Here is a 27,711-nt window from a genome sequence, read left to right as displayed (position 1 = left end):
TTAAACATTGGGCCTTTTACCTCTTTCAGCACCAACACTTTGTCATAACCAGTGGAGAATGTAAAAAATACAGCTTATGGATTGTTTTGCTGGATGGACACAAATCTGCCTGTAAGAGGTTATTACTTAGACTCACAAGTGTATATAACCTAACCCTAGTTTGACAAAATGTAAACAGGAGATCAAACTGTGTGAAAGTTTCACACATTTAAGCACAGTAGCAGTGACATCACCAATTATTCACTTATTACTACTTATTATTTGTAACTATTAATATCACATAGTTGTCCAACATGGTAATTCTTGTGCTTTGAAAAAAGTGAAATGTGGTGTCTTGTTAAGTTTATTGCATTAAGTGTGTAACTGTGTTTATTTTAGACCTTCTAGTCCAGCTCAATATTTTAAAAAGAAATACAATTTAAAAAAAAAACACATGAGAACACTCAAATGCAGTAAACATTGAACAGAACACTAACGTGCAATTGATTCAAACTTTTTAGAAGCAGGAGGATTTTTTTGTCACTTAAAGTTGGTACAGTTAAGGCCACTATGGCCACAGAATCAATTAATTGATACATACATTTATACATAAATTTCTTCAGGTCAGTGTGGAAGCCAGGAATTTTATTGGTTACAGAGTTTTGGCTTGTATTTGTCGATCTTGGAAGCGAGATCCCGAATGTATCATTACAGGCTGCCTGAAGCATTTTCATGTTTGTTTTACTGTAAGCAAATTTGTAGTGGAGTACCATCGGCTCTAAAAATGGCTATTTCAATATAATCTGCATGCAAACAGAATTTCCAGTCTAGCATGTTTACTTTACTGCACATCATGAACATCATTCCTGTTGATTGCACATTTGCATAGTTTGATCAAACCCTAAGCAGCTGCTGCAAGTATAAGGAGAGGAAACGGCATTGTCGGCATACATCCAGTATTGTGCTTCTAGTTTTCCACCTATCGTGAGATCCATCATCAATGGTTTTTAAATTCATCTATCTTTATGGGCATACAATTTTTAATTGAAATAAAATGCCAGAAATTATTCATACAAATGGAAGCTTTCCATATTAAGTATACACAATATTTGCAATACCTTGTATTTGTGTTTATTTAGTTACATACAAAAAGAAGTTTCAGCATTCAGAAATTAATAATTAAGCTAATGAAATGATGTTTTCAGCAGCACGGTGGCACGGTGGTTAGGGTTAGCACTCTTGCCGCACAGCAAGAAGGTCCTGAGTTCAATTCCACCATCAGGCCGGGGTCTTTCTGTGTGGAGTTTGCATGTTCTCCCCGTGTTTGCGTGGGTTCTCTCCGGGTACTCCGGCTTCCTCCCACCATCCAAAGACATGCAGCTTGTGGGGATAGGTTAATTGGATAATTCTAATTGCCACTAGGTGTGAATGTGCGAGTGAGTGTGAATGGTTGTCTGTCCCCATGTGTTAGCCCTGCGACAGACTGGTGTCCTGTCCAGGTTGTACCCCGCCTTTCGCCCTATGACAGCTGGGATAGGCTCCAGCGCCCCCCGTGACCCTGAAAAGGATAAGCGGAAGCGAATGGATGGATGGAAGAAAGCTAAATTTGGGCTAATACATAGTAATGAATTATTTAGAATATCATAGTGCTGACGGGACTTTAAGTTTCATTCATACAAATTTTACTGTGAGTAATTTTTAAGATATTATTAGGACAGAGCTGATATCATTGATGCAAAGATTAGTCTGATATCATTTATGGTTTATGAGCACTCCGAAACACATAAAGCATAGAAGTACAACCCGTAGGTTGGGATAAACAATGCAAATTAATATGTGCTAATACACTCCCTCAGCGCATGCTATAAGCTTTCAGAGAGCTTGGTGCTCTTCTGTGAGTAGATATTAAACTATCCCTCCTTCTGCCCCACTCCCCATCTTTTTTTTCCTACTTCACGTACCTTAAATGATCATTTAAGATTTGTCTTTGACTGCGTTCAATCAATAAGCAACCACTTTTTTGTGCTGACTGCTTTATTTCTGTTTTCTTATTTACTTTTTTTCATGTAAACTGCAAATGACAATAAGTAAGCTCCCGATATCATGTGTCTTACAGTCCAACAGAGGACTAAATCAACACTGCACTCGTGAATAATGTGCACGAGCAGCTCTTTTGAACAGACTTGGCTACAAACTGCGTAAATCTGCTTGTGGTTTTCGTTGATGAAAAATACATTCTGTCTATGGTTTACAGAGGGTCAGGATTGTTTTTTTAACTGAGGGAATGGGTGGCCACATGTAAAATATGTTAACTGCTTAAAGCAAGCAGGGAGTGTTGTGCTACTTAATTTCAAGTGTCAGGCTCTTGTTTCAAGTTTGATTAATGTTTTTCCTGTTGCTGATAGTAGCTGGCCAAAAGGGATGCGGTAAAAGATTATCTTTTAAAATGTGCCTGACTTCCTGTCTTTTTCTTTCTCTGTTTCTTTCTTGCTTCCCTAATGGCTCAATTATCTGTTACTTGTTTCCAAGCAATCAATTTGACTGTGCTGTATTCTGTAAGCAACTGCCTCTTTGTTGCTAACTTTAAAGTGTCTCTTTTACTGGCTATGCTGCAGTTCTTAAGGTAACCCATATGGAAAAGATATATATAAATCTTATAAAGTTTTTATCTGTCTTGTATGAAACTTGTATGAAAAGCATACAAGAGTGAAAACACATATAAGATCCCTTGAAAAATTATATAATGAAACTTGTATGTTTTGTATACTTACTAAAAACATATATGATTTACTCATGAAAGTGGCCACTTTCATGAGTAAATCATGTAAGCTTTATATGATTTATATATGATTTACTCATGAAAGTGGCCACTTTCATGAGTAAATCATATATGTTTTTACTATTTCTTTTCCATATGGTAAGTGGCAGAGTGGTTGTGGTGTACGCTGAACTGACAGTCGTCAGCAACGTGAAAGCTTACATTTACCATGCATTTACCTTTGTGACTCTGTTGTACGACTGGCAGGCTGAACAACCTGTTTGAAAGCATGTCTGGAGAATTCACAGCTTTTAAATGGTACAAAAGAAACGAAAACAAAGACAGGAAAGCAAATGTTGTACTACGTAGTGTTCTAAAGTGTAAAGTCACAGTCAGTCTTGCCAGGCTCGTCACAACTAGACTGTGTGATTGTCCCTCTGACACAACAGTATTCCCATAAGCATTCCCCAACTCATGAAACAAAGATGCTTGTCAGTTTGAACCCTAATATGGTGCTGCAGCCATGGATATGGTGTGATGCTGGTGAGCAGCTCTGGCTAACAAATGTTTCTAATGTCTGTGTGTTTACATGTTTGGCCCTATGGGCTCATGGTTAGTGTCCAGTGGTGAAGAAGTATGCAGTAGTACGCCATAACTGAGGGAGCACAGGATGTGAAATGGAAGCTATGAATTGTATTTAAAACACTTCTTGGGTCAGTAGTAAATAGTACGACATAGGCAGTACATTCCGTCAGGCACGTGTCAGCAGCTGTTACTTTATCAAGTAAATGGACACACACCATGTTCTGTGCTGCGTACATTTCCCTGAAGTTCGTCACAGTGTAATGATATATCATTCAAGAAATATTCTACGAATGCTAAAAAGCCCTTTTTTCCCAGTGTTTTTTTAATCAAAGCAAACACAAATTAAGATTGAATGTGGATAAAATGGAAAATACAATAATTACCCTATTAATGTATTAGAGAAAGTGGACTAAAAATGGGTGGAAGAACTTCATTATATATGTACTTTATAACACCAGTTCAAATGCAATGATCTTGAAAAACCTGCTTACCCAGGCATTTTCCACTTCATATCTGGATCACGTCCAATAAGGAGAGACAGTTCCTGTCAACATGAACCTCTCCTAATAAAAATCTGTAGGGGCAGGGAGTGAAACCAGAGTAAATCCTGCCGGCCAAACTTTCATCACAAGCCTCTGTAGTTATTCACCTCGACCTTATTGAGGGCACTGATAGCAGGGGAAATTCATCCTGCTCCAAACTCGTCTAAGGATGAGCAGTCAACCTTAGACAGTAACTTTGCTTAATATTATAGAGAGCACACGCTGTATATAATGGGACAAACTGAAAAATGATAGCCTTGTGTGTGCGTGTGTGTGTGTGTGTGTGTGTGTGTGTGTGTGCGTGCACGCGCGCATGACGTTAGAGGTGGGTGAAACAAACTCACTCATCTGTTACAACAGCGAAGGAGAAGGTAGCCAGACAAGAAGAGTTATCATCCTAAAGCAGAGGTGAGAGGTGGTCCAGAGAATGACATGGCGTGGTAGAAAAGTTTGCAAGAGCGTGTGGATGTCCTAAACTGTACAGCAAAGTCACCTGCTTCAGATGTTACCAACTGTAGTCATTTTTCTCTCTTCTCTTTCCTGTCACCACCCAGCTGCTGCAGTTGGGGGGTGACAATCGCTGAGCCTGGATCTGTGGTCTTTTCCTCTTAAAAGGGAGTTTTCCTCCGCACTATTACCAAGTGATTACCTATACCAGTCCCATCCCACTAATACTGCAGGATTTTTTACCTTAAAATGTCAAACATTATTGGATAATATTATCTGATAGTATTTGAAAGAAAATGATAATTTTCCATACTGGTCAGGCTGTAATGTAAAGTCCTTTCAGGCAGCTATTGTGAATTGGTGCTATTTAAAACCTAAATGAGATTACTAGTAGGTTCAGAAGGCAATTATCACCTGATTTAATGATACGTGAATTCTTTATCACGTGACATATAACAAGAACAAAGTGAATTAAAGATATGGGTAAACAACATACAATCAATGATTTAAAAAAAATATGAGCAGGCTTTGGAGAAAACTAGACAGCTTATTTTTCAGGCAGACCCTCCCTTCTTTTCACCAGGACAACAACAAACCACATTCTGTACATGTTCCAACAGCATGTCTATGCAGTCAAAGAGTCTGGGTCCTAAACTGGCCTACTTTCAGTCCCATCTGTCATTCACCTAAAATATTTGTGCATTACTCAAAATACAACAAATATATGTAAAGCACTACATGGGAGAAATATTTTCTTTATTTGACATGTTGTCTTATCAGTTATGTGTGTTGCATATTTAATACAGCGTTTAAAATATTTGCAAATTTTTTACATGCTGTATTTATTTACAAAGCATCTCAGTGTTTTTGGGAACAGGTTGTACTTCTTTATTATAAAAACTACTCGGATAAGTTTAGAGGGAGATAATGTGCTGCATCAAAGTTCTTACAGGACCTGAACAGGACAATGAGCCTATTATCTGTAGTGGGGCAGTAACTATATTACAAGGCTACAACAACAGGTCTGTAAAATCAAATGGTAGCTTATTTGAATATGCTTTGAAGGTCATTTTCATTTTCAGGAAAAGGAGTTGTTGGGAGCCAAGATTGGTCAGTGGTCTAGGATGCTTAGGTGTGTGTGTGTGTGTGTGTGTGTGTGTGTGTGTGTGTGTGTGTGTGTGTGTGTGTGTGTGTGTGTGTTCTTCCTGAGAATCCTCAGGGCTGTACAGTAAAACGCTTCATTTCTGTAGCGCGCTGCTGAGGTTTAGAAAATTGACACGCATTCTCTTTGCTGTTGCTCCTCACCTTTAGCGCTGCCTCGGGGCTTGGAATGTGTTGAAAACTGGGGCTTTCAGAAAGCAGCTGAAAAGAAAAAAAAAGGGGGGGGGGGGGGAGCAGCTGTGTGGGAACCTGTCTGAATACTGTGAAAAATACCTAAACATGAGCTGGATAAATTCAAAACATAAGGTTTCTGATTTTTATAGACCTGTTCTCCAAGTGTTTTGATCACACCTCATTTGTGCTTTGCTAGACTCACAAAGTGAATGACGCTGGCTAGCTTTTGTTTGTTTTCGTAGTAGTTTATTGAACAAGAATCACGGCATCAAGCCATGTTCATTATATTTGTATTTATTGTAGTATGTTTTGTACACAGGACTTCTAGACACTGCTCATTTGTCTGCAGTTGGGTTTTTAATGATATTACAATATATAAGAATAATGACAAAAATAATGGCTAAAACTAATTATACATACTTAAACAATTATCACATGACAACGATCTTTATGGAGTGTGATGAGAGGACATATTGCAGGGCACACGGCACACAAAGGGAACAAATAGTAGCCTTTAATATGGCAAAAACTTTTTAAAAAGAGCAGTACCAAGTAATAGGAAGAGCTTGAGATTGATGTGTAGACACCAAGGACTATACACAGGGACTGATTGGGGATAGGAAGCATGAGGGAAATGAGACACAAAGTAAAAACTGAAACAAGGTGCGAGAAAGGGGAACAACCAAAAACACACATATTGACTCCAGTCTCATGACCACTAAAACTAATATGATGTGTGTGTGTGTGTGTGTGTGTGTGTGTGTGAGTCGTAGAGAGTTGTGTGTCACAGGTGAGCAACATAAATATGCTGCGTAGCTGAAATAACTGTTGATTTCGTTGTTTATGCTATTGTGAGCGGTTACAGGACACTGACAGCGGACAGCAACATGGATTTCAACATTTTTATTTTAACTGTTATTTCTCAATCTGGGAATGTTATCTAGGGGCAGAAGGCTAGTGGGAATCACTTTAAGCAGGAGGCCGTAAGTAATTCATTAAATCTGATTTATGAAAGAGGCTATTCATGAAGTCACTTGTCATTATAAGCTGGTTAACATTAATTATCTGTTGCTAAAAGAAAATGCTTATAAGCCTTACATATATTGTGATATATAGAGAGATCATTTTTGCATACTGCTTTTATTTACAAAGCATCTTAGCGTTTTTGGGAACAGGGTTGTACTTCTTTACTATAAAAACGACTCGGTTTAGAGGGAACATGCGCTGCATCAAAGTTCTTAGATAAAGCCTCTTGTGGTTTTCTTTTTTTGATCCTAATGAGCTCTTATAATTTCACATGAGTATTAGGTGGAGCGTAGAGTGTAAACTTGTTAATTATAAGTCCCTAAAGATTGCTTGAATGTAACCCTGGGAATACTTAAAAAGGAAGAACAATTCAGTGCTTGTTTTGGCACAGCTGTTCTTGTTTTGAACTTGTGCTAAACTCATGCTTGTGGGGGGAAGGAAACCTTGCAATATTATTTACCATGCAGATTATGTATGCAAACATTTCTTCCTTTTCCTCGTTGTCCTGCAACAATCCAGTCGTTAGCCGTTTCTTTGTTTGCCCTTGTTTGAACTCTCTGATATTTGCCAGTGAAATGCAGGGTAGTTAATATGTTAGTGATCTAATCAGAGAAATCCAGAGCACAAAAGTCTCCACAAAAGTATGGCTACAGTCAAGCAGCACTATATGTACCTATAAAAAAAATCACCCATTATTATTGTCTGTGTTAGTTCAAATCTTCCTTCTCACTGTTCATTTCAGGGCTCTGGGACATAAAGGTCATTACAGGACATTCACTGTATGTGAACTGAAGCCATAAATGTGACATAGAGGACACTTTACATTATGCTCCCCGTGGTTTGCTGTCATTACCAAGCAGATTGATGGAGATATTCTTTCTCCTCTTCTCTCCTATTCTACCTGTTGTAAGGCTGCTGATGAAAAAAAAAAACTATCATGAAGCTAAGCGTTGTCTTTCACTGCCCACCTCTGGCTGAAGATGGGAACACCATGCTGATGGTTTTTACTGTACAGCCAAATAGTAAATCAGTAAGAGAGTGCCCTCTTGTGGAGCTGTTTAAGAAGTGCCAAATTTACAAAAACCCTCCATCATTAAAAAAAAAAAAAAAAGCTTTTATAAGTTATGATGTATATTTAAAAAAGAACTTTTGAAAGCAGAAATAGAAAAACAGAGATATCTGCTTGCTTAGACTCCCGCCTTTTTATAGTTCTCCAAATAATGCATTTTAGCCCAGAGAGCACTGTGGTCAGTGGAGAGGAGGTCAACCATAGTCACACTGCAAACTGAAGTCTACCTGGTCCCCTAATAATACTGTATAATTACAGCATGATTTTTTTGCTTCCCTCTAAATGAGCTTAAGGTACAACAGAACTCTGTTACATAAAATATTAGTGCTTAGTTTTTGCTCAGTACTCATTGTCATATGATAAATATTTAGAGAGAGGAAAAAATGACACCAAAATCTGAAAATGATCAATCTGATTTGTCTTTGAAAATACGACCACACTTTCTTTTCATTTTTTTTCACATTTGGAATGAAAAGTTGTCAAATATTAAAAATAAACAAATAGTGGAAACACTTCTTCTCACATCTCATGGCTAATGTGATAACTTAGTAAAGTCTTAGCAGTCTCAAGTCAGCTAACGGTTCAGGCTTGTGTGAAAGATTGGCAGTGAAACATTAAACAAATGAAGAATATTGTTCAAAACTGCTACAGATTTCTGGATTTCATCATCTCAGGAGCACAATGTGATTAAAGGATTCAGAGAATATCAAAAAATCTTTGTATACTACCAGTAATCACGGCTAACCAATTGTGAATGGCTGAAATAGTGTCTTAGAACTCTAGAGCTTGGAGGAGGAAAACTCTTGTGACCTTATTATTGGATCACACTGTGGACCAGCACCATCCAGCCGGTCATCAGCTCATTTGAAGGAAGATTTACTGAAATACAGATACAGATCTGGTAAGTAGACTCCAGTGAAGCTCCATATCAGAGTGGAGAGAAACAATGTTAGGAAGTAGGAAGGTTCTCCTTGAGTCTAGATGTTGGTGGTGGTCAGGAGGAGATGGATTGGACAAATGAGAGTGTAGCAGGCAGAATGACAGAAAAGCAGTGAGATTTAAAGGATGTGCAACAGAGGTGGGCAAGAAAATGAATATGATAACAACAGAACTGAGTTGTGCAGTAGTAGCTCAAACACAGATGGCAGATGAATGAACACAACTCGTCCTTATTGATCTTAGGCATGAGTTTCATGAGTGAAAGTGTGTTCGTGCACATAGCATGGGTGACTTGCACATCTCTCAAAGTCTTTATATTGCTGAAGGGCATATTCAGGTTTCTGAACAACATAGCATGCTGCCATTGACGGCCTCTTTTTAAGAGCACGCTTTCCTTATATCAGAAAGTCAATGCCAAACCACAAAAACAGTTGATGTACTAAAGTGGCCTGTCATCCACTAAAAAGACAAAATGGAAAACACTTGGCTTTCAAAACTGAACAAGTGGTGATGCAAGTGGGAAACATGCCTCTGCCTCTTTCTTGCTGCCATCAAATTAAGAATAAGCATATTAAAAATAATCAAATGAAATAAGATCAAATGTTCTCTGTTTTGACATTTGGTGATAAATGCAGTATTTAGAAATGCACATGGTTTGAATTGACTTAATATGACAGATTTACGGTAATGACATCACAGTTGCACAATAAGCGCCATGTGCTCCTAACATTAGAGTCAATTTTCTTGCAAAGACACACTTGGGGAAATGAAAGAAATATGAGTGCCGCTAAGAGACTGTGTGTAGTGTGCATGTTCACTCTGTGTGGCACCAACATTGTTCACTTAGATCTTCATCACCGTTTATATTAACACACTCTGGGAAGTACCAAACTACTTGAAATGAAGTCTCTTTTGTGGGTGTATTTTAGACTTCTGTTTCCTGTGATGTCCCTTGTGAAACATTTATTTGACTAGGCTTGATGTAATTAGTAAACATAGTATTTCCCAATCAGTGGATTCCAATAAGCTTGTAAAAGGACTGAAAAGACACTTTTCATTATGCTCACCCTGGAGTTGTGGTTTCCAGGCATTTGGTGGAAAGTTTATTTCTATTGTGCTCTTTTCTGCCTTCCCTGTATTTGTAATTCAGCTGGTACAGAACAGGTCACTTCCCAGCATTGGCAAAAATAAGCAATAATAAAAAAAAATATCAGTATCAGGAAGGCTTTCACTGTAAATCGCATAGCTCAGGATTGATGTAAAGACAACTTTATTAGTGACTTTTAATATTTACTTTGAATTATTTTTTTTTTATTTGTACTTCACCAAATGGAAACTTGTGCATTATATAAATAAATACTTGATTATGATCAGGTGCTTTATTTTTTAATTTGCTGACTAAAGTTTCAGCTGATTAATACAAAACCTATTCTTATATCATTTATATTATAACAAATATATGGACCTTTACAATTTAATGCACTCTGTTTTCTGGTCTTACTGACCATTCAGAGCACTTTGATTACAAATCACATTTAAGGGAAATTATACTGTACACAGCCTTCATTCACACCACATTCATTCTAATTCAGAATGATAATCACTGGTTAGCCTAACATCCATGTCTCTGGACTAAGAATGTCAATGAAATATGGATGGGTTTTATGCATCCATTCCTTTTATCCATCCAGAAAGACACACAGGCACAGGGAGAACATACAAACCACGCAGAAAGGCAAAATAGGAGCTTTCTTGTGAGGTGACAAGGCACTGTTGACGAGTATCAATGGCTTTTGCACAGCTGAACTCTCAAATGTGCATTCATCTTTGTTATGATGGCTTTATGCAGCCCAACCAGATGACGTTATCCATCTGCTTCTTCTGCTTATGGATGTTCTTGCTTACAGTCTGAATCCATTCTTCACCTTCTTAGTCACCCGAGGAAGATATTCTCTTTTCCTTTTATGTCGCATTAATGCGATATACAGTTCGTGCCTCCGGCTCAGGAGGCAGAGCAGCTCACCCGCTAATTGGAAGGTTGGTGGTTCGATCCCTGGCTGCTCCAGTCTACATGCCAAAGTATCATTGGCAAGATACTGAACCTCAAGTTGCTCTAGATGCGTTCATAGGAATGTCATTGTTAGATAGACATGTTGCATAAAGTGCTTTGAGTGCTCCAGCAGAAAACCGCTATATTAAAACCAGTTCTTTAACCATCTACTACTCCTACAGGTTTAAATTAAAACGTTTTTTAAGACCACAGTTTTCAAAGACACACTACTCTGTCGAAAAGCATTTGTGGCCAAGATCCCTCCTGAAACGCTGAGGTCACTTGGATCCATTCCTCCTGCCATTGCTAAATCTCAATCAAACTGGCCTGCTCGAGACTTAACTGATCAAGTGAGCTGCTGTGAGCATGCTCTTTGCCATCTAAGAGCACTTCACGGTTGTCAAAAAACAGAAACTTACTTGAGCACTGTGACATAAACCCAATGAAGACAACATTATGGTAAACAAATGCACCATTTTCTCTTTCATTCCTTCTTTTGCATTTCCATTATAACAATAAACACAACAGGAATAAGGTCAATTTCAACACAGGGAGCATCAGAACCTTCATATTTTCACAATTTCCTCACCAAATTGTGCCTAGTCTGCATCAGTTTATGGTGGTCTTTCTATCAACCAAAACACAAATAAGAAACAAAGCCACAGGGACAAAATATACTGGAATACACTGCAGGGAAGCTGCAGAGCATTCGGGATCACTTTCTCACACCATTTACTCTTCTGTCCTCTTTTTGCCTGGTTTCAGGCATAAAATCTCACCTGGAACATTGTGATTTCTTTCTGACATCAGGTTGGTTTTGTACCTTCCATTAAGGAAAGTAAGCTGCTGAATAACACACGTGTCACCTGTATGCAAATGATTTTTATCTAACCTTGTATTTAAATAACTCAGACATACTTCTGCTTATGTTTAAAACTTCCTCTACATTTACAGCATATCACACTTAACTTTGTTTTGAAATGGTTTCTAGGAAACCTAACTATATATATGTATGCATATACTGGAATGTGTGGCACTGCCCATGAAATGCTACCACAAAGAATCATTAATACTACCAACCATTATAGCAGTAACGGCTGGTAGTATAAATGAGCAGTAATTATTATTCATGTTTTATATCCGTTCTTCCTTATGGAAACATGCACATACTCTGCATATTCCTCTCTTATTTGATTGGGCAACCACATAAAAATCAACACTCAGCAAAGAAAATAACACTTTTTTTTATGTTTGTGTCATATCTTCCAGAGATACAAAAATGTACAAAACATATATTGCAAGCACAGTGCCCTGTGATTGCATAAGACAGAACGAACATGCTCTAAATCAGCGAATTGTCTCATAGATTTACAGTATTGGGTTTGTGCCCTGTGGCTTTTTCCCTGCCAAGACACATGTGACCTGATGAAGCAAAAGCCGGCAAGATCCGTAAAGGGAGAAAGACTATGTGCCTCCGTCAGCGTGTTAACCGTGAGCGCCACCAGTCTCACAACCATTTCTCTCTTTGCCCTCTCTTAGAGCTTCATCATTGTTTATAACAACACGCTGGTCAGTACCAGGCTCTGTTTGAGCTGGAGTCTCATTAGTGAGGGTGTTTTCGTCATCCTGAGTATCAGAATCAGCGTCTTTGGACTGTGCGTCTCCTGTGACATCACTTGTGCGATTAACAGGTATTTGAGTGGGAATGTTATGTTCAGGTGGCTTCAGGTGAGTTTGTAGAGTGTCAGTAGAGCTGCTGGAGTCTGACATGTCCTCCTTGGCTGTATCGAAGGACTCCGTGAAAATGCTCTCAGTGTACGACTGACTGGCGATGGTATCTGTCTCAGAGCCAGACACATCCACTGAGTCAGGAAGATAGTTATGGTAGGTTTTCCCATTAGCACCTAATCTAAGATTAGCGTCTGTGCATCTGTTGTCTGATTTCACGTGCATCCTACGAGTTCTTGGAGCCAAGTCATCTTCACTCGTCACACTTTCAGGTATAGAATAAAAAGAGGAGCTCGACTTAACCAAATTTTCTGTATATCCCACGTCAGCATCCAAGTTCCTTTCCATATTTTGGACGGCCTCTCTATCTGCATCATCTTTGTTTTCCTGTCCAACAGCAGTGCCTTCCAATCCAGCCAAAACTCTCTTCAGACTCTGGGCTCTGTCTCTGTAAACTTGGCACAGCTCAGCATCGGGCATGTGGTTGCCATGGATCTCGGCCAGCTTCATGTACACCACATACAGAGCCTCAGGGTTAGCTTGGTCCTCAAGTGCTGCTGCCAGAGCCAGCTGGAAGTAGCCCACTGCATCAAAAGCATCCTGTAGAGCGAGCACGCAGAACAGAGGTCAGAGCTGGTCTTGTCAAAATCAAACACATAATTTCCACATTTGAAGGTTACATCGCCACGAGATGAACCTGAAAGCGATACTGTTTCTCAGCCAATGATTAAAACATGAGCAGGTCATTTTGACATATAGAAAGATAAAGCTTACATTTGCCATCAGCTTTGGACAGTGAAATCGATCATCGCCAACAGAAGAAGTAATTTCTCGAAAGTTCATTTTAATACAGAAAAACAAGAAGATTTTTAATACTGCCACTAAATCACTGGTTAAAGTGTAAAACAAATTACAGTGTGAGCGTGTGTGTTTCTCTTAACAGAGTAATATTAAATATGCCTGAGTCAGAACGCACTCTTATTATATTTTCCTTTCTGGGATGATTTTTTCCATTTCTTTCTGAGAACGCTGACTTCAGCGAGATGAGGGAGAAAATAAGGGGCGGTGCGGTCGCTTCCCCACACAGGATCATTTTAGGAATGTGCTCTCTCTATCTTTCCCAATGCAACACTGTAACTGTGTCCCTTGTACCTTGAGTTTGTGTAGAGTGAAGTTTCCCAGCCTGCAGTAGACCTTGGTGTAGTAGCGAGCCTCCATGGGGTGCTGTAGGACAGGCGGACTCAGTGACAGCGACTTCAGGTAGTAGTTTTCTGCCATCTCATACTGCTCCAGACTGTAGTAAATTGTAGCTAATCGATGGTAAGCACTCCTCTCATTCACACTCACTCCTAAAGCAAAAAAAAGTCAATGTTTTTTTATAAAGTATCTTGCCAAGTACAAATACCACACTGTACCTGGATTGAGAGGATTATTACAGACATGAGGCTCAGGCACGGCTCAACTTTGTACCTGTTTTGCTGGCGACCTGGACAGCCAGTGTTGCGTACTGCAGAGCCTCCTCGTGCTCCTTTTCATTCATCAGCAGGTCTGTGAGTTTACTTAACAATCGAAACTCTGAGTGGATGTCATCGATGCTCCTCGCAAACGGCAGACTCCCATCCTGAAAGCAAATATAAGTAATTTTACTGAGAATCCAAACTTTCTACAGTTTGTTATTGAAAAAAAAAAAAAAAACCCAAAAAAAACCCCCAAAACAGTACACTTGAAGTATCCTTTTACCCTGTAGAACGGCAGAGAAGCCATCCGGTTCCTGTGACCTTTAAAGTAAACATCTCCTGCCTCCTCATAGATGCTCATGGCAAAGTGAGGGTCATTCATCCTTAAGGCTGTCTTTACTGCTGCCTGAAAAACAAACAAGCAAACAAAACAAATACGACAAGACACAAGTAATCAAATGTTATCATTGGATCTTATTTTATACTTCATAAGTAAAAACATTAACTGTTTAGTAAGGGAACTGTTTGCTGCTCAGGAATGTGGAATATCGACATTCAAGGAATACCAGATTTATGAAACAACAAAAGGCACTGAAAGGAAAAAGTTCCCTCTACTACTGTACACACACCAACACTCCTCACCTGTAAATACATGTCAGCCAACTCATCCTCATAAACGAGATAATAAATGCGTCCGACCTGTAGCCAGGTCTCAGACTCTTCCTCCTTCTTTCCCAGATCGATAGAAATTCTCAAGCTTTGTTTGGTGTAGTCGAGAGATTTACGAGATGACCTGCACAGAATGCACGATTAAAAACCATAAAATCTAAGACACAAATGTTAGGTTACAGATAGAGACAGAATCATAGAAATGAGACGCAAATCTTCACCTCTCATCGTTGAGTGTGAGGTAGAGGCTACTGAGCTTTTCCAGATACTCCCCCTCCAGTCTCTTATCCTTCAGTTCTCTGGACACTGACACACAGTGCTCATAGTAGACAATGCTCTGACCATAAAGCAGCATGTCAGCATACAGTCGGCTCAGCACCTTGGCCACCACCATCTGACCTATGAAAAATTCAGATCAACATAACCAGCTAATCATACTGGTCATACCTGCTTGAATTTTAATACAAAGTCCTCTGTTTACATGCAGTTAGTAGTTAGTGTGCACGAATACATGAACCTAAATGCATGCTTGAAGGTGCCATTTTCAGTGGAGGTACATTACAGCAAGTTTCATGGATGAACTTGTACTTACTGTGCAGGTTTTTGGCATGTAGTGCAATTAGTAACCCAATTTCATAGCATGCCCTGATGTCCTGACTCCGCCCCCTGTCTTTGTAGCTACGCCCCAGCCACAGGTAGGTTTGAACGTGCTCCTCATCTGTCGGGCTTTCCCAGAGATCCCAAAAAAGGCACATGGATCTAAAATAAAGAGAAAATAAGATTATATCAAAACTAAATAATCCTATAGACGCTAGATTTGTTTGATCTGTCAAAACTTAACTGTGGCAGATTTTTCAAAAAATGTCAAAGATCTGACCTGACCAGGAAGCGTTCTGCAATCAAAGACGCCCCCGCGTCCAGTGCCAGACACCCCAGGTTGGCAAGTGCCAGGGCCTGATTCCTTTGGTTTCCATTTTCTCTGGAGATTACCAAGGCAGAGTGGAGGTGCCATCCTGCCTCTGGGATGCGACCCTGACGCCTCAGACACAAAGCCAGCAGGTTATGGATCACACCTCGCTGAGTGGGACTGTCTGTTCCCTGCAGAAAGATGCGAAGGCACGTATTACCCATGACATTCATGTTTGTTTAGACATTATTCACTGCGAGTGTGTCATTCTTCACCAGTTCATCACTGGTCACTGTACCTGTAGTGATGTGAGCAGTGGTTGTAGAACACTCTGGGCCTTCTCAGCCTGGCCTGTCAACACCAGCAACCACCCAAGCAACACAGATGCCTCAAATCCCTCCTCCTCATTGATGTGGCCTCCTTTCTCCACAGCTCGTTGAGCACAGTGCAGTGCTTTATCAAGAGCGCCGTACTGCTGGTAAACTGAGGCCAAGCCCAAACACAGGTCCCTTTGGATCTTCATGTCATCCCCGCGCTCGGCTATTGCCAGAGTCTGCTGCAGGTAAACTACGATCTGAGCAGGGAGCAGTGAGGTTCCTTCCTTCCAGCAGGGGTTCAAACGAACAGAGTTCCTGATAAATAATTCAATCCTCTGAAAGACATTGTAGAGAGTGTGGTCCTGTCTCGAATCCAGGCTCAGCGAGGCAAGTGCTAAGTAAGGCATGTATTTGCAGTGATAGAGCCAGCTGAGGAGCCAGTTGAGATCCAAAGGAGCTATCGGTTGCCCGTCGGCGGCAGACAGAGTCAGCGAAAGAAACTGGAGCCGCTCGACAAAAGGAAGAGCGTCATCGCTCTTCTTGAGTAGCAGGAAGAGGGTGGACATGAGGTAGCAGATACGAGCCTCCAGGTGCTTGTCCACCATCACCACCGATCTCCTCAGGAGCACCTTGAGCAGTTCGACTTCATCGGTCGATGTGAAGGAACGACAGGGGAGGCATAGGAGCAGGGCGCTGGCCTTCTCCAGAGTCTGGGGCAGCTTGTCAGTCATGCGTTGCTTCAGGTAAATAGCAGTGAGGTTTGTGAAGAGGGCAACCAGGAGCTGAACATCAGAGAAGCTGTCGACACTGACGCTCAGAGCTTCCTCGTAGTATACACGTGCCTGGGGAGAAAAGATTGTACACTGGTGTAGATCGAAAACAAATATGTTCCACCAAGTAAAACTGCAGCAAAATTCGGTGTTTCAAACCTATTTTCATTTAAAAGGTGCGACAAATAATTTGTGCACTTCATTTTATCTCTCTCCACACTGCAAAAAGCATCATTATTATTATTACAATATTATGTAAATGGTCATGTGTGGTGTCTTGTTACAGGCTAACTTGCCTTGAAATCTCTGTTTAGAAAACACTAAAGTATGTAATCATACAGCCTACAAAGCACACTTATGGTAAATGCAAATGAAAAAACAAAACAAAAAAAACAAAAACATGCCTGTGAGAACTTTAGCTTCCTGGCACATAGTCTCCCCAGGAGAAAGCATGCCCGCCGATGCGCCCAGTGCATTCCCATTCTCTTGGCACACTCTCTGACACTCTCAAGGTGACCTGACAGCTCGTCCTCAGTCTTGCCGCTGAAAGTCACCCACAGGAAGGAATACTGCAGGTCATACAGGGGCAAGAAAGCATCCTGGGGGTAAAAAACAACAAACAAAGGGTTTTAGAGTTATTTTAGGCATTAACCGAGTTAACAGGAGGGCAAATGTCCTAATGAAAGTCAGACACAGGAAGCTCAACATGGCTAAGAAAGAAAGACTTGAGTAATGTAATAAATGAGGCAGACCTGGAAGTGTTCCTGGTTGAGTAGAGTCAGTGTAGGGTCACTGCTCTCTGACTCCTCCCCATCCCAGCTGTTCTCTTCCAAGAAAAGAGGAGGATCTTCCTGGAACTCGTCCAGTTCTCTGAATGTGTCATCCAGGGTGAAGGATAGGCGCTCTCCCTCTCGTGGCAGAGGGTTGAGAGAGTGACAGAGGGACAGATGAGGAGAGGAGCGAGAGAGCGATTGGCGAGGGGACGACTGGTGGGTGGGTGTGACTCCACTTCTCTCTGACATGATGCTTTGACGAGCGCTCGTAAGGCCTTTAAGATCTGTAAAGACGACAGGTATAATCATAAATCCTTTCTCAAGCTGCTCAAAGGCATCAGCATCGTAAACGTCAGGTTTCTTCTTAAAAAGTCATTACCATGTTTTGGCCGACTCCTAATGTACATGAAGTCGGTTTCATCCAGCCTATCTGGAAACACACAAGGTAAATCAATTCAGCATTGATTTTCCAGCTGGAAGCACAGATGGAAACTATCTTTCCCAGAATAAATTACAAATACCGCCGCTATTTAGGAAACAAACATGACTTGTATTTCAGTTATGCCTCGATGACACGATCCCTCCCTTTTCCCCTAGCTAATTAAAAGTGCAACATTTCTCAGCGAGCCCAGTCATTCCTTTACCTAGCCTGTAAACGGAGCTGATGTCAGTCGAGAAAAGCCTTTCCAGCAGGCCGCTGTCGCTCAGCTCAGAACTGCAAGGGTTAACCTGAGCAAGGCTGGCTTTCTCCTCCTCGGTTAGAAAGACCAATTGTCCATCTCTGTGTAACGGAAACAAAGGCAGCATTATGATTATCCAGGCCTCATCACCTGATCCGCCCTGTCCAGACTGTGAATCCTCGAAATAGGATTTCATAAAAGATTAGCAGAAGACTGTAAACAAGACATAAGGAATGTAGATGGTATTGCGATAAAGTGATTTTCAGGTGAAGCGTGAAACATGTTACAATGAGACCAGCTAGTTTAAGCCACTGCCTGGATTTACAAAAAAAAAAGAAAAAAAAAAAGACTTTCTTACAAGGGTGCAGTATTGAGAGGCTTGACGTGAGCTATTTGAACAAAGCCGCGGCATCCAGTTGAAGTGTGTCGTCCTATGAAAACACCCAGGCTTCGGAGCAACAGACCCTGGATCTCCACAACGTCACCTTGGCTGAGCGGGAGCTCATCTGGTCCCACTGGGCTGTAGTCAGCTACTGCCACACAGGAGCCAGTCACTGAGGCATTTAATGAGGTGAAGGGCAAAAGAAACAACACTTTTAAGCACACTGATTAGGAATTTGAGGGTATATCAGTTAGTTACGCAGTTACATTTCAACAGGCACTGTGGTTACAGTATGCTGTATGTGATAGCAAAGCTTTACCGATAGGATGCTCAAATGGTTCCCTTTCTGTTTGTGAGCATCCAGCATAGACTGGGTACTTCTTCAGGAACCACCTGACCAAACAGGAAGTATAATTTAACAAATACTGTACTCCACATAGGTGAAGTGGTCAATTTGAGGAACAGATAGCAACTTACTGATAGAACGGGTAGGGCAGGGGCTGCATGGCAGTGACGGGCACCATGCCATGGTTTCCTGTGGTGAGCAAGGTGCCCTCCCACATGTCGTCCTGCCCCGTGTCCCTCACCACCAAGAGGTCATTCTTTTGGAACGACAGCTGCTCCTCATCCTCGTCATTGTCGGCTCTGGTGAACAGCGCCTTAGCAAAGCAGGATCCTGGAAGGAGACTGATTTTTAGTAGAGAGAATCAGCTTCGCTATTCCCCCGCCCGAAACACAAAGAAACACAAAACCCGTCTTTAGTCATTGCTTATGATGCTGGTAAACGTTACTGCACTTAAGTTCAAAATCAGCAAAATTGCCAGAGTTGCCGCGCCCTCATTCAGTCACTGGGAAAAGATGGATGTTTTATAACCTGGCCCATTAAGTTAATGTAATTTTCACCACTATTTGCCAGCATTGCAGTCCTATTATGCATTCCCATGATGCATTTTGCCTGAAGGATATGTTCAAGAGAAAGAAGGGATGTCTGTGCCGCCCCGGCAGGAGGGAATCGATACACATTCATGGAGGAGAACAGCACAGTAAGTTGTACTTCATGTCGTTGTCTAATGCATTCAAACAGCAGATCAAATTTGGGATTTTGGTTTAACAGTAACTCTATAAACCTGATATGAATAAAAGTGTGATTATAATGTTGACTTGATTAAAAGTGTATCGTAGTTTCTAAATTAGTTTCCGCACAGCACAAAAGTGCTTCCACTACATATGAGGTGGGTCTGTTCTACAATTTTACTTAAGCTATGTGAGGCAACCTGTTCATTCAAGTCTTAATTGGGGTCACAAAGAAATGGATTAAAAATAATGGGATCAAATCACAGTGAACTCAGTTAACATCCTATAATTAACTACTTAAGTTCAAGCTTACTCTGACAATGACTCATTTGACTTTATCTTTCTTTTTTAAATCTCATTATGAATCAATAGATTAACATTTTGAAATACAGGCAGCAGCTTTAGAGTCTAAAGTATAGACTTCGGATCACTGATTTACTGACAGGATCTCATTTCTATTTACAGATGCTTAACCTTTTCCCTCCACATGTTATCCCTGTGCAATGCCAGGCCTGATAAAACAAACCCTTACATTTCAGTGACATGAATTACTGCGCTTACAACACTACTGACCTTCCTGGAGTAAAAGTCCAAGGTACAGTGTGGCCAGATGTTCCTCATCCACCGTCACACTGATCTGCAAGTCATTGAGCAGCTCTGGGTCCAACCAGAATGACGGATCGCAGAGGAAGTTTTCCAAGCAACGAGCCACATAGCCTGGGCAAGAGCACATGCAACACCAGATGAAATACTACTGCTTATACTCATGCCAACCAGTACTATTACTGTGATGATGGCACGACAAAGACGAAAAAGAGAGAATACAGACATTGAAATGTCATCCAGAAGGTTGCTTATTAGTCCTACCTAGTGCAAGGTATGTTGAAAACTTCCAGATTTCCTCTACAGTTTTGAATGTGAGTACAAAGCTATCCTTCTCAGCGTGGACAGAGACCAGACGTGCAGACAAGTCCTGCAGAAACAAAGTCTCACGTTACAGTAAAAAGTCATTAAGCCATCTCTATAAAGTGCACATTACATGTACAGTATATAATACTGCGTAATATGAAATCATTATATGGTAAAAACATACTACTTTTTCATTATTATATCAGACCGTTTAGAAGTGTAGGGAAGCTTGTGTGTCGTCTTCATCATAGGGACTCACTTTGAAGAGCTGTATGACGTCCTGGCTGTTGCTCTCCACCACTCGGAGTCGTGTGCGTAGCGCCTCCTGGAGGGTCCGGTCAGAATCTGCACTGGAACGCCGTCGTCCGGTGAACAGTAGCACGATTTCTAGCAAGAGGACAAAATGCGCTCTGGGGTTATCAACACTGAGTTCAAATTGGTTATAGCAGTGAAATATGAGGAATATAAAGAATTAGCCTTTTCTACTTCACTTATATTGTACTCAAAGTGCTTTATATAACATGTTTCCTTCACCCATTCACGCACATTCGCATTGTGATGAATGCACTGGAACACTTAAGGTTCAGTATCTTGCCCCAAAATACTTTACAGCACAGATTGGAGCAGCCAGGAATCAAACCACCAACCTTCCAGTTAGTACATCACCCACTCTACCTGAGCTACAGCTAACCAGGAATAAATATGGAGGGCATTTTAAATCCTTTTGTTCCACTATTCAGAGTATCTCCAAAAAAGTAAAACATAAAACCGAAACCGGAATAAAAACACATCATTTTCATCAAAAAAAAAAAAAAAAAAAAAGCAAGATTTTGTCAAATATTTTCTCTGAGAGCTTATATTTCAGGAAGATGCTTTGTGAGCACAATGTGATTCCTCAGAGGAATAACAAAGCTATTAGGCCTTTTACTGGACACTCAGTGTGGCCATTTAAATCCATTTGAGAGGAAGAACCTGAGGGAAAATGATGGATGAAGTTAAAATGCTGAGTGAGTAAAACATTAGCAGACGGGGAATGTTGTTCATCAGTATGCATAAATATAATATGCATGGGAAACGATCCTGTGTATGAAATTAGTTTAGCAAAGCTTATACGAAAGCAGGTTTTCCAGTAATAAGGCAAAACAATCCAGGCAAATAATTCGAGTAAAAGCGCCACAAAGTGTACCTGAAGAGAATTTGTCTCCCAGTGACACGGTACTTCCTCTAAGGAAGGCCTCCTTCCTCTTCTTCCAGTAACTGTCAGGCTCCACCGTACCTTCACCTGATATTACTATTGCAACATCCTCCTCTTCACCAGCACCTGAAAGAGGAAATAAAGTCATGAAACAGTTCCTGAATATAGTTTAGATCTTAAAATTTAAACAAGAAGAAAATGAGGAGAGGAAACTCAGCGTACTTTTGGTTAAGGCAGTGTTTCCTAAACAGCATTTTCACATTTGAGGTGTAATCGAGACGTGGATGTTGTATGTGGAAACTATTTTATCAAAACAGACAACACAAGGGCTTTAAGAGTAGATTGCTACTGCAATGCATGTTCCAGACTGGCATGGAGATTAAACTGGGAATGTTACCAGATGACACAAGATAGCAATCGCTCTTTGCTATTTACAAAAACAACACGCTGCAGTCTGTATTTGAACAGGATGAACTCATGAATTTAAAAGTAGTTTCTAGACTTTCTTTCTAATATATCCACAAAAATCCACAGTAGTCCGTCAACTGACACCACCCATCCTATCTTCCAGAGCCGGATGTTGTAAGAAATGTTTGTTTGTCAAGTTTTTCATTTTATGCTCAGTTTAAACTCATTTGCTACATACTTTAGTAGATTACAGCTTTAGACATATCACCAATTACTCTAGCACTTTTTCTGTGCCAGCCATTTAAGTAAACAGGATCTTAATCATTTCTAAACCTGCAGCAAGCTGAATGCACACGCTTTTTTTTTTTTTTTTTCAGGAAAGTTGATACGGGCTGTCCCTGGTTTGTTCCATTGTGCAGGGAGGATATCCCAAACACTTCCTCTGCTTGAACACGGCGCAAGCAGCACCGCTCCTTCTCACATGAATGCTGATGACTTATTTGTACTCTAAACTAATCGGGCACTTAATAATGTTATGATTTCAAACTGATTCCAAACATCCGGCTGTTTGGTGCAACATAGCTAACACACCTTGAGTCATGATGTCATTTCCTGGGAAGTGTTCATTAGCTCCACCGAGAGTATATGGCGGTTCCCTCCATAGAGCATCCAGTTCGGCAGGAGAGATGTCTGGAAAAAGAAAAGCAATGACAATACTGAAAAAATTGAATTGTTTCTATGATCCTAAGCAATACAGCGTTAAATATCACAACAGTAATAGTCTAAAAATTTGGGGATACATGCATAATGTATTTTCTTTGATCCACCACTCCTGCATCTACTGGTTAATACAAAGCTACAGCCAGCAGTCACTTAGCAATTAGCTAACCTATCTTTAAAAAAAATAAATAAATCAAACAAATGTTGCTTATCAGTACCCCAAATCTCATTACGATCCTCATTAATCACCTTTTTGAATACTTATAAGGTAGACCATTTCCTGGCAGGAAGTGTTAAAAAGTAACCAGCAAAGAATCCAGGAAGTTATTTTATTCATATCAAGGTTCATTAAGGAGGGTTTGCAAACTCAACAAAACAAAAATATATGAGTTGAGTTTAATATTTGCTTTTAGTCCTTTAATATATTTTTAGTCTTTAAGTCAAGATCCTCCTGGGTGTAGCTTTACCTTACAGATGGAAGAGAAGAATCTTCTGGTTTTTTTAAACAAATATGTTTCTGGGTGGGGAGAGTGCTGACATCACTTAGGGAGAAGGAGGCATACTTGAGCTTTTTCGTTAGTTTGAGGAGTTGTTAAGGGTATACACGGACGTTAAACACACACAGGCCGAGCACGGACACACAACTGCACTGACATCATTAAGACCTCCAGGCTTACTCATACACACACACTCAGCTGCTCTGCCCCTGACTCCTCAGAGCACACATTTATGTCACCGTGGTCACAACATCAGACGCGATTTAAATTTTAAAAAGGAAAAAAAAAACTGTAATAATTCAGATTAGAATTCCACTTTTTACATGTGTTGTCAGTGCAGAACCACAAAAGAACATCATTATCTTGATGCAAAGCATTCACAAAACAATGGGAGCACACAATTTAGTAACACAGTATGCAACATGACATTATGCCTAAGAGGACAAAAGCCTATTCTTTCCATTCTACAACACGGAGGACAGTTAGCACCACTGGGACTGCTTGAGTCAACACAAGCAAAGTCATGCAGTCACAGTGCAGAAACACACCATGCCTCCCCCCTTTTTATTTGTTTTTGGTTTTTTTTACCTTCTTGGCTAAGTGTATTACCCATGTTGTATACTGATTACTGCTCCTGCCTATATGACTGTAGCAGTTGCTCATGGCAGCAGAGCACAGAGAACGGAGTGGGACCGACCTGTGAATGAGGAGAGGCACAGTTTGATGAGCGGTCCGCAACAGGAGGAGCTGAGGAGAGGTCTGCAGCAACAAGACGCCATCTGGCCCAGGAGTCGGCAGCTCCCAGAGATCAATGCCATCCCATCAGTTCCTCTCAGTCTCTTTAACAACAACAACTCCCTCTCTTCCTCTCTACTGGACAATTCCCGGCTCCCTTCCTATTTCTGTACTCTCCTTCCTGCCCTGCTCAGTCTGTCTTCCCACCAGTTAGGATCTGTCTCTAATGTCCCCCCCCCCAGTATTAATTTCTCCTTCTTCTCTATCTGTCTGCTTCTCTTTCTAATATTTCTGTGTCTTGCTGTCTCCATCTTCCCCCTCCCACCAGTCTTGCTCTCTCTCTCCAGTAACTGCCCAGCCAGTCAGTGAATGCACAAAGCACTCTCTGCGATTGGTATGAGTGTGTAGGGGTTGGGGGGGGGCAGGCCTCAGTGATAGCGTTCTTATGTGTTGTGTGTGTCAGTGAAAATATGCACAGAATGTGTGTCACATAGACAATGTGTGTGTGTGTGTGTGCGCGTTTGTTGCTGGGATAACGTATTGCTGATACACAGTAAGGTGATTCCATAGAGGGACAGGCTGCAAGGTCAGTGCTAAGTGGGGGTAAGAGTTTCCTGGTGACACAGGTTGAGGATCAGTTCATCTCCAACACAGAGTTTAACCCAACTCAGCTTTCTACCATCAGATGGCAAAGTGATATGACAAGAGCACCACAGAAAAGCCTCTTTCTACAGTGTGAGGTCACTGAGAAAAAAAAAGGCTGAATGCTGAAAATAGAGATGGCGTGGTGAGAAGATCGTGATAGACGCCATTGTTCTCACTTATGAGACACCCCTGATAATTAAGCGCATCAAAGGGAGGGGAAAATTAGAATAATTGACCTTAGGCGACCCATTACCATCAGAGAGGGACACGGTAAATAATACAACAATGGCTCCATTGAGAATGTGAAATTCTCTCCATTCTTAAAACATATATAAAAAACACAGTTACCCATACTATGATTTTCTCTTCAACATGCAGAGTATAGACAGAAGTAGTTATAATTGACAGTGTTTATGTCAATTATAACTGCTAAACATAAAAGCTTAATGGTAACTAATCACTTTCCTATTTTTAATCTCTCTCATCCATTTTCTTAACCACTTATCCAATTCAGGGGCAGACACGGCTGGGGCCTATGTTGGCAGTCCATCACAGGGCTAATACAAAGAAACAGACAACTATTGACAGTCCCATTCACAACCAATTTAGAATCACCAGATCACCTAAATATGCACGTCTCTGGACTGTGGTATGAGGCCAGTGTGCTCAGAGTCAAGCCCGACTGATATAATATGTTTAAGATCAATAATGATAAGATTGAATCCTGATATATCAGGGTTTGTTTGTTTTTTTGCTCGTTCAGACACTGAAGCATACATTTCCCTAACATTTGTTACCTGTAGTTACCCACTAACGTTCTGCACGACTCTACTCAGATCAGCTGTTATTGGTTTTTTGTGGCGTTCCAAATGTGTGTTCCCAAAAGGAAACTTGCAGAGTGCCTTCTGGTGGAAAAACTATGCAACGTGAACACTCTTAAAATTGTTGATTATTATAAAATATTATTTATAAGCTGTTATAAATGCCGGTATTGTTAGAAAGCCAATACCAGCTGATAATATTTACCCGTCAATAAATGGGTCAGGCTCTACCAGAACAAATCACACAGGGACATGGAGAAGATGCAGATTCCACACAGATCAACCACAGCTGACCAGTCGATCTGGTCAGCTGTGGTTGATCACTGTGTATTATCAGATAGGAGGTAGAGAAGTCTTTACAGGGACTTTACATTAATTTAAAAATTACTGAAACTGAAATACTACAGTAGGTTTTACAGCAAAGGGTGTTTCCCACAAAATCAATGTGCACATATCTATACTTATCTATTCCAACACTTTAAATGGAAAGTGAATAAAACTACCAAAAAGTGTTGAATTGATGACACAAACATCACATGCCGTAAAAATAAGCTTATATGGAGAGTAAACCTGAGTAGAATTATGCATTTTGTTTTTGTACCCGAACAGTATCCAAGTTAAACTTTGAAAACGTATCTGATGACTGCCGGCAGACACAGCAAATTGCAGATTACGCCGTTAACCGAGATGGAGGGGCCAATTGATGTAATGAGGTGATAGAAACAACTGATGCCTTACACGCCTCGTGTCAGCTACCATCAGATGCAATCACTGATGTTGGAAAACAAGTGCTTCCGCAAAATTAGGCGATGCAGAGGCCTGATATTCTTGTCTGTAACTGGTCTCCTCTTCTTCATGACTGAATCTGCGTGCCTGGTGAGACAGAAAGCTGTAAACAAGCAGGAGCCATAGCAGGGAATATCCTGACGCTCTCTGTACAGCCCTGCTTGTTTGCCATTGTTCAACAAATATCCAATCTAATAAACGCAGACTGGTCTCCAAGCTCATATGTGCAGTCACATGCACAGGCCGTTGTTAGCATCAAAAGCTAACAGCAGCTGTCTCCATAAAACCATAGATACTATCAATAAAAAAGGTAATTTGATTATACAAGTCACGTAAATCCTCTTTACCAAACACCTTTAGATAAAACTATTGTTTCCTCTAAGCGGCAGTGTTCCAAACCCTTCTTCTGAGTGAGGCTGTCACAACACTTCACTAAAGTCTCTTATAAACAATGCTTGATTGCTGACTTGTTAAGCCTCAGACACATCATGCATTGCTTGTAATAACAGGGGCTGTTGTAACTAATGACCACATACCTTAAACAACCTCCCAGTCTCCACACAGTCTGAAGCCACAGCCACAGCCTGGTACACTATTGTGACACTCTGTGGGCCATGACAATAACATCTAGCATAATGAGAGACATATGGTGTGATCAGCTGTGTGTGTGGCTGCGTCCAACTGCATGACTATGCAGGAGATGTTTGAGGTGAGGTGTCTCTGGGTGTACAACGTAGGCTGGTAGACGGCAAACATGTGGGAGAGGAGTTAGCAGAGAGAAATGTGAGACAGGGGTTATGAGCTCTAAGTTTAGACTATAACCCCCTGTTAACTCACTCACATGCCTGTGTGTCTGGGACGGAGAGAGCTCCCTGCAGGGAGATTCCCACAGTTACACAGAGACATTTGGATCCCTTAAACACACACTGTGGTGGATCACTGCAAAATGTGGTGGATAATTTCCACAGTTCATTACAGTCTGATTCTAAGAAGCCTTTGGATTGCCGCTTAATTGAGTTTTCTGACCTTTTAGAAGAATCTGTAACTATTTACTGTCAAACGATTAGTGAAACCGAGGAACTGAAATCACTACTTGGCAGCCACTGCTCATTCAAACGTTCAGAAAACTGTTTACCGTTTTCACTAGAGACTGACAACAGCCTCATGGTACAAAGTACAGCAGCGACTGCCCAACGGAATAAAGTTTATAACACCACGAAACTTAAAGATCAGCTAAAAGCACATTCTTACCTCTCTGTTGGTGCCAGCTCTGTCTTTTCAGTTCATTCCTGGTGTGCGTGGCAGAACATATCTAATGAATGTACCGTGAGCGGTAACCGGTGAGCTGCGCGTCATGACAGCGGCTCAGTGTGCTGTCAATCTCCGCGGGTGAAAGCAAAGGAAACAGCGGAAAAAGTGTGGAAGTGAGTGAGAATGTGGGTGTATGCGTGGGTTTGTGTGCGTGCCTGTCGCTTCAAAGGCGATCCGAAACAGCGTGCCACTGACCG

General features: G+C 40.9%; 1 protein-coding gene across 3 annotated transcripts; it reads right to left on the bottom strand.

The window, feature by feature from the left end:
* Positions 1 to 5,968: 5,968 nt before the first annotated feature.
* sh3tc2 (SH3 domain and tetratricopeptide repeats 2) lies at positions 5,969 to 27,702 on the bottom strand. 3 transcript variants are annotated; one of them, XM_086308317.1, is made up of 23 exons: positions 27,455 to 27,702; positions 23,805 to 23,913; positions 22,591 to 22,689; positions 21,583 to 21,717; positions 20,656 to 20,783; positions 20,355 to 20,460; positions 20,061 to 20,204; positions 18,891 to 19,089; positions 18,733 to 18,806; positions 18,390 to 18,585; positions 17,996 to 18,132; positions 17,731 to 17,781; positions 17,331 to 17,635; positions 16,983 to 17,177; positions 15,790 to 16,650; positions 15,462 to 15,682; positions 15,177 to 15,343; positions 14,806 to 14,983; positions 14,558 to 14,708; positions 14,199 to 14,321; positions 13,929 to 14,079; positions 13,611 to 13,807; positions 5,969 to 13,058 (listed from the first exon to the last, which is right to left on the bottom strand). In XM_086308317.1, exons 2-23 carry the CDS (start codon positions 23,827 to 23,829, stop codon positions 12,216 to 12,218), a joined length of 4,686 nt encoding a protein of 1,561 aa, XP_086164443.1. In that variant the 5' UTR covers positions 23,830 to 23,913; positions 27,455 to 27,702; the 3' UTR covers positions 5,969 to 12,215. The 3 variants fall into 3 exon arrangements, with proteins under 3 accessions (XP_086164443.1, XP_086164434.1, XP_086164453.1); XM_086308308.1 differs by lacking the exons at positions 23,805 to 23,913; positions 27,455 to 27,702 and adding an exon at positions 23,914 to 27,430; XM_086308327.1 differs by lacking the exon at positions 23,805 to 23,913 and having other exon boundaries at positions 5,970 to 13,058.
* Positions 27,703 to 27,711: the final 9 nt, after the last annotated feature.

The sequence above is a fragment of the Aulonocara sp. 'chitande type north' Nkhata Bay genome, linkage group LG2, assembly GCF_057382095.1.
Source record: "Aulonocara sp. 'chitande type north' Nkhata Bay isolate Kocher_YH1m ecotype deep benthic linkage group LG2, A_spYH_male_GT1.1, whole genome shotgun sequence".
NCBI lineage: Eukaryota > Metazoa > Chordata > Actinopteri > Cichliformes > Cichlidae > Aulonocara > Aulonocara sp. 'chitande type north' Nkhata Bay.
The sequence above is the reverse complement of the archived record's forward strand: the minus strand, read 5'-3'. Positions and strand labels throughout refer to the sequence as shown.

Excerpts from the sequence above, each read along its gene's own strand:
- sh3tc2 (XM_086308308.1), bottom strand. The coding sequence starts at position 24,034 with ATGGCATTGATCTCTGGGAGCTGCCGACTCCTGGGCCAGATGGCGTCT. Across the intron at positions 18,586-18,732 it reads ACCATTTGAGCATCCTATCG|TGACTGGCTCCTGTGTGGCA; the intron begins GTAAAGCTTTGC and ends TAAATGCCTCAG. Across the intron at positions 17,782-17,995 it reads CAGCTCCGTTTACAGGCTAG|ATAGGCTGGATGAAACCGAC; the intron begins GTAAAGGAATGA and ends GTGTGTTTCCAG.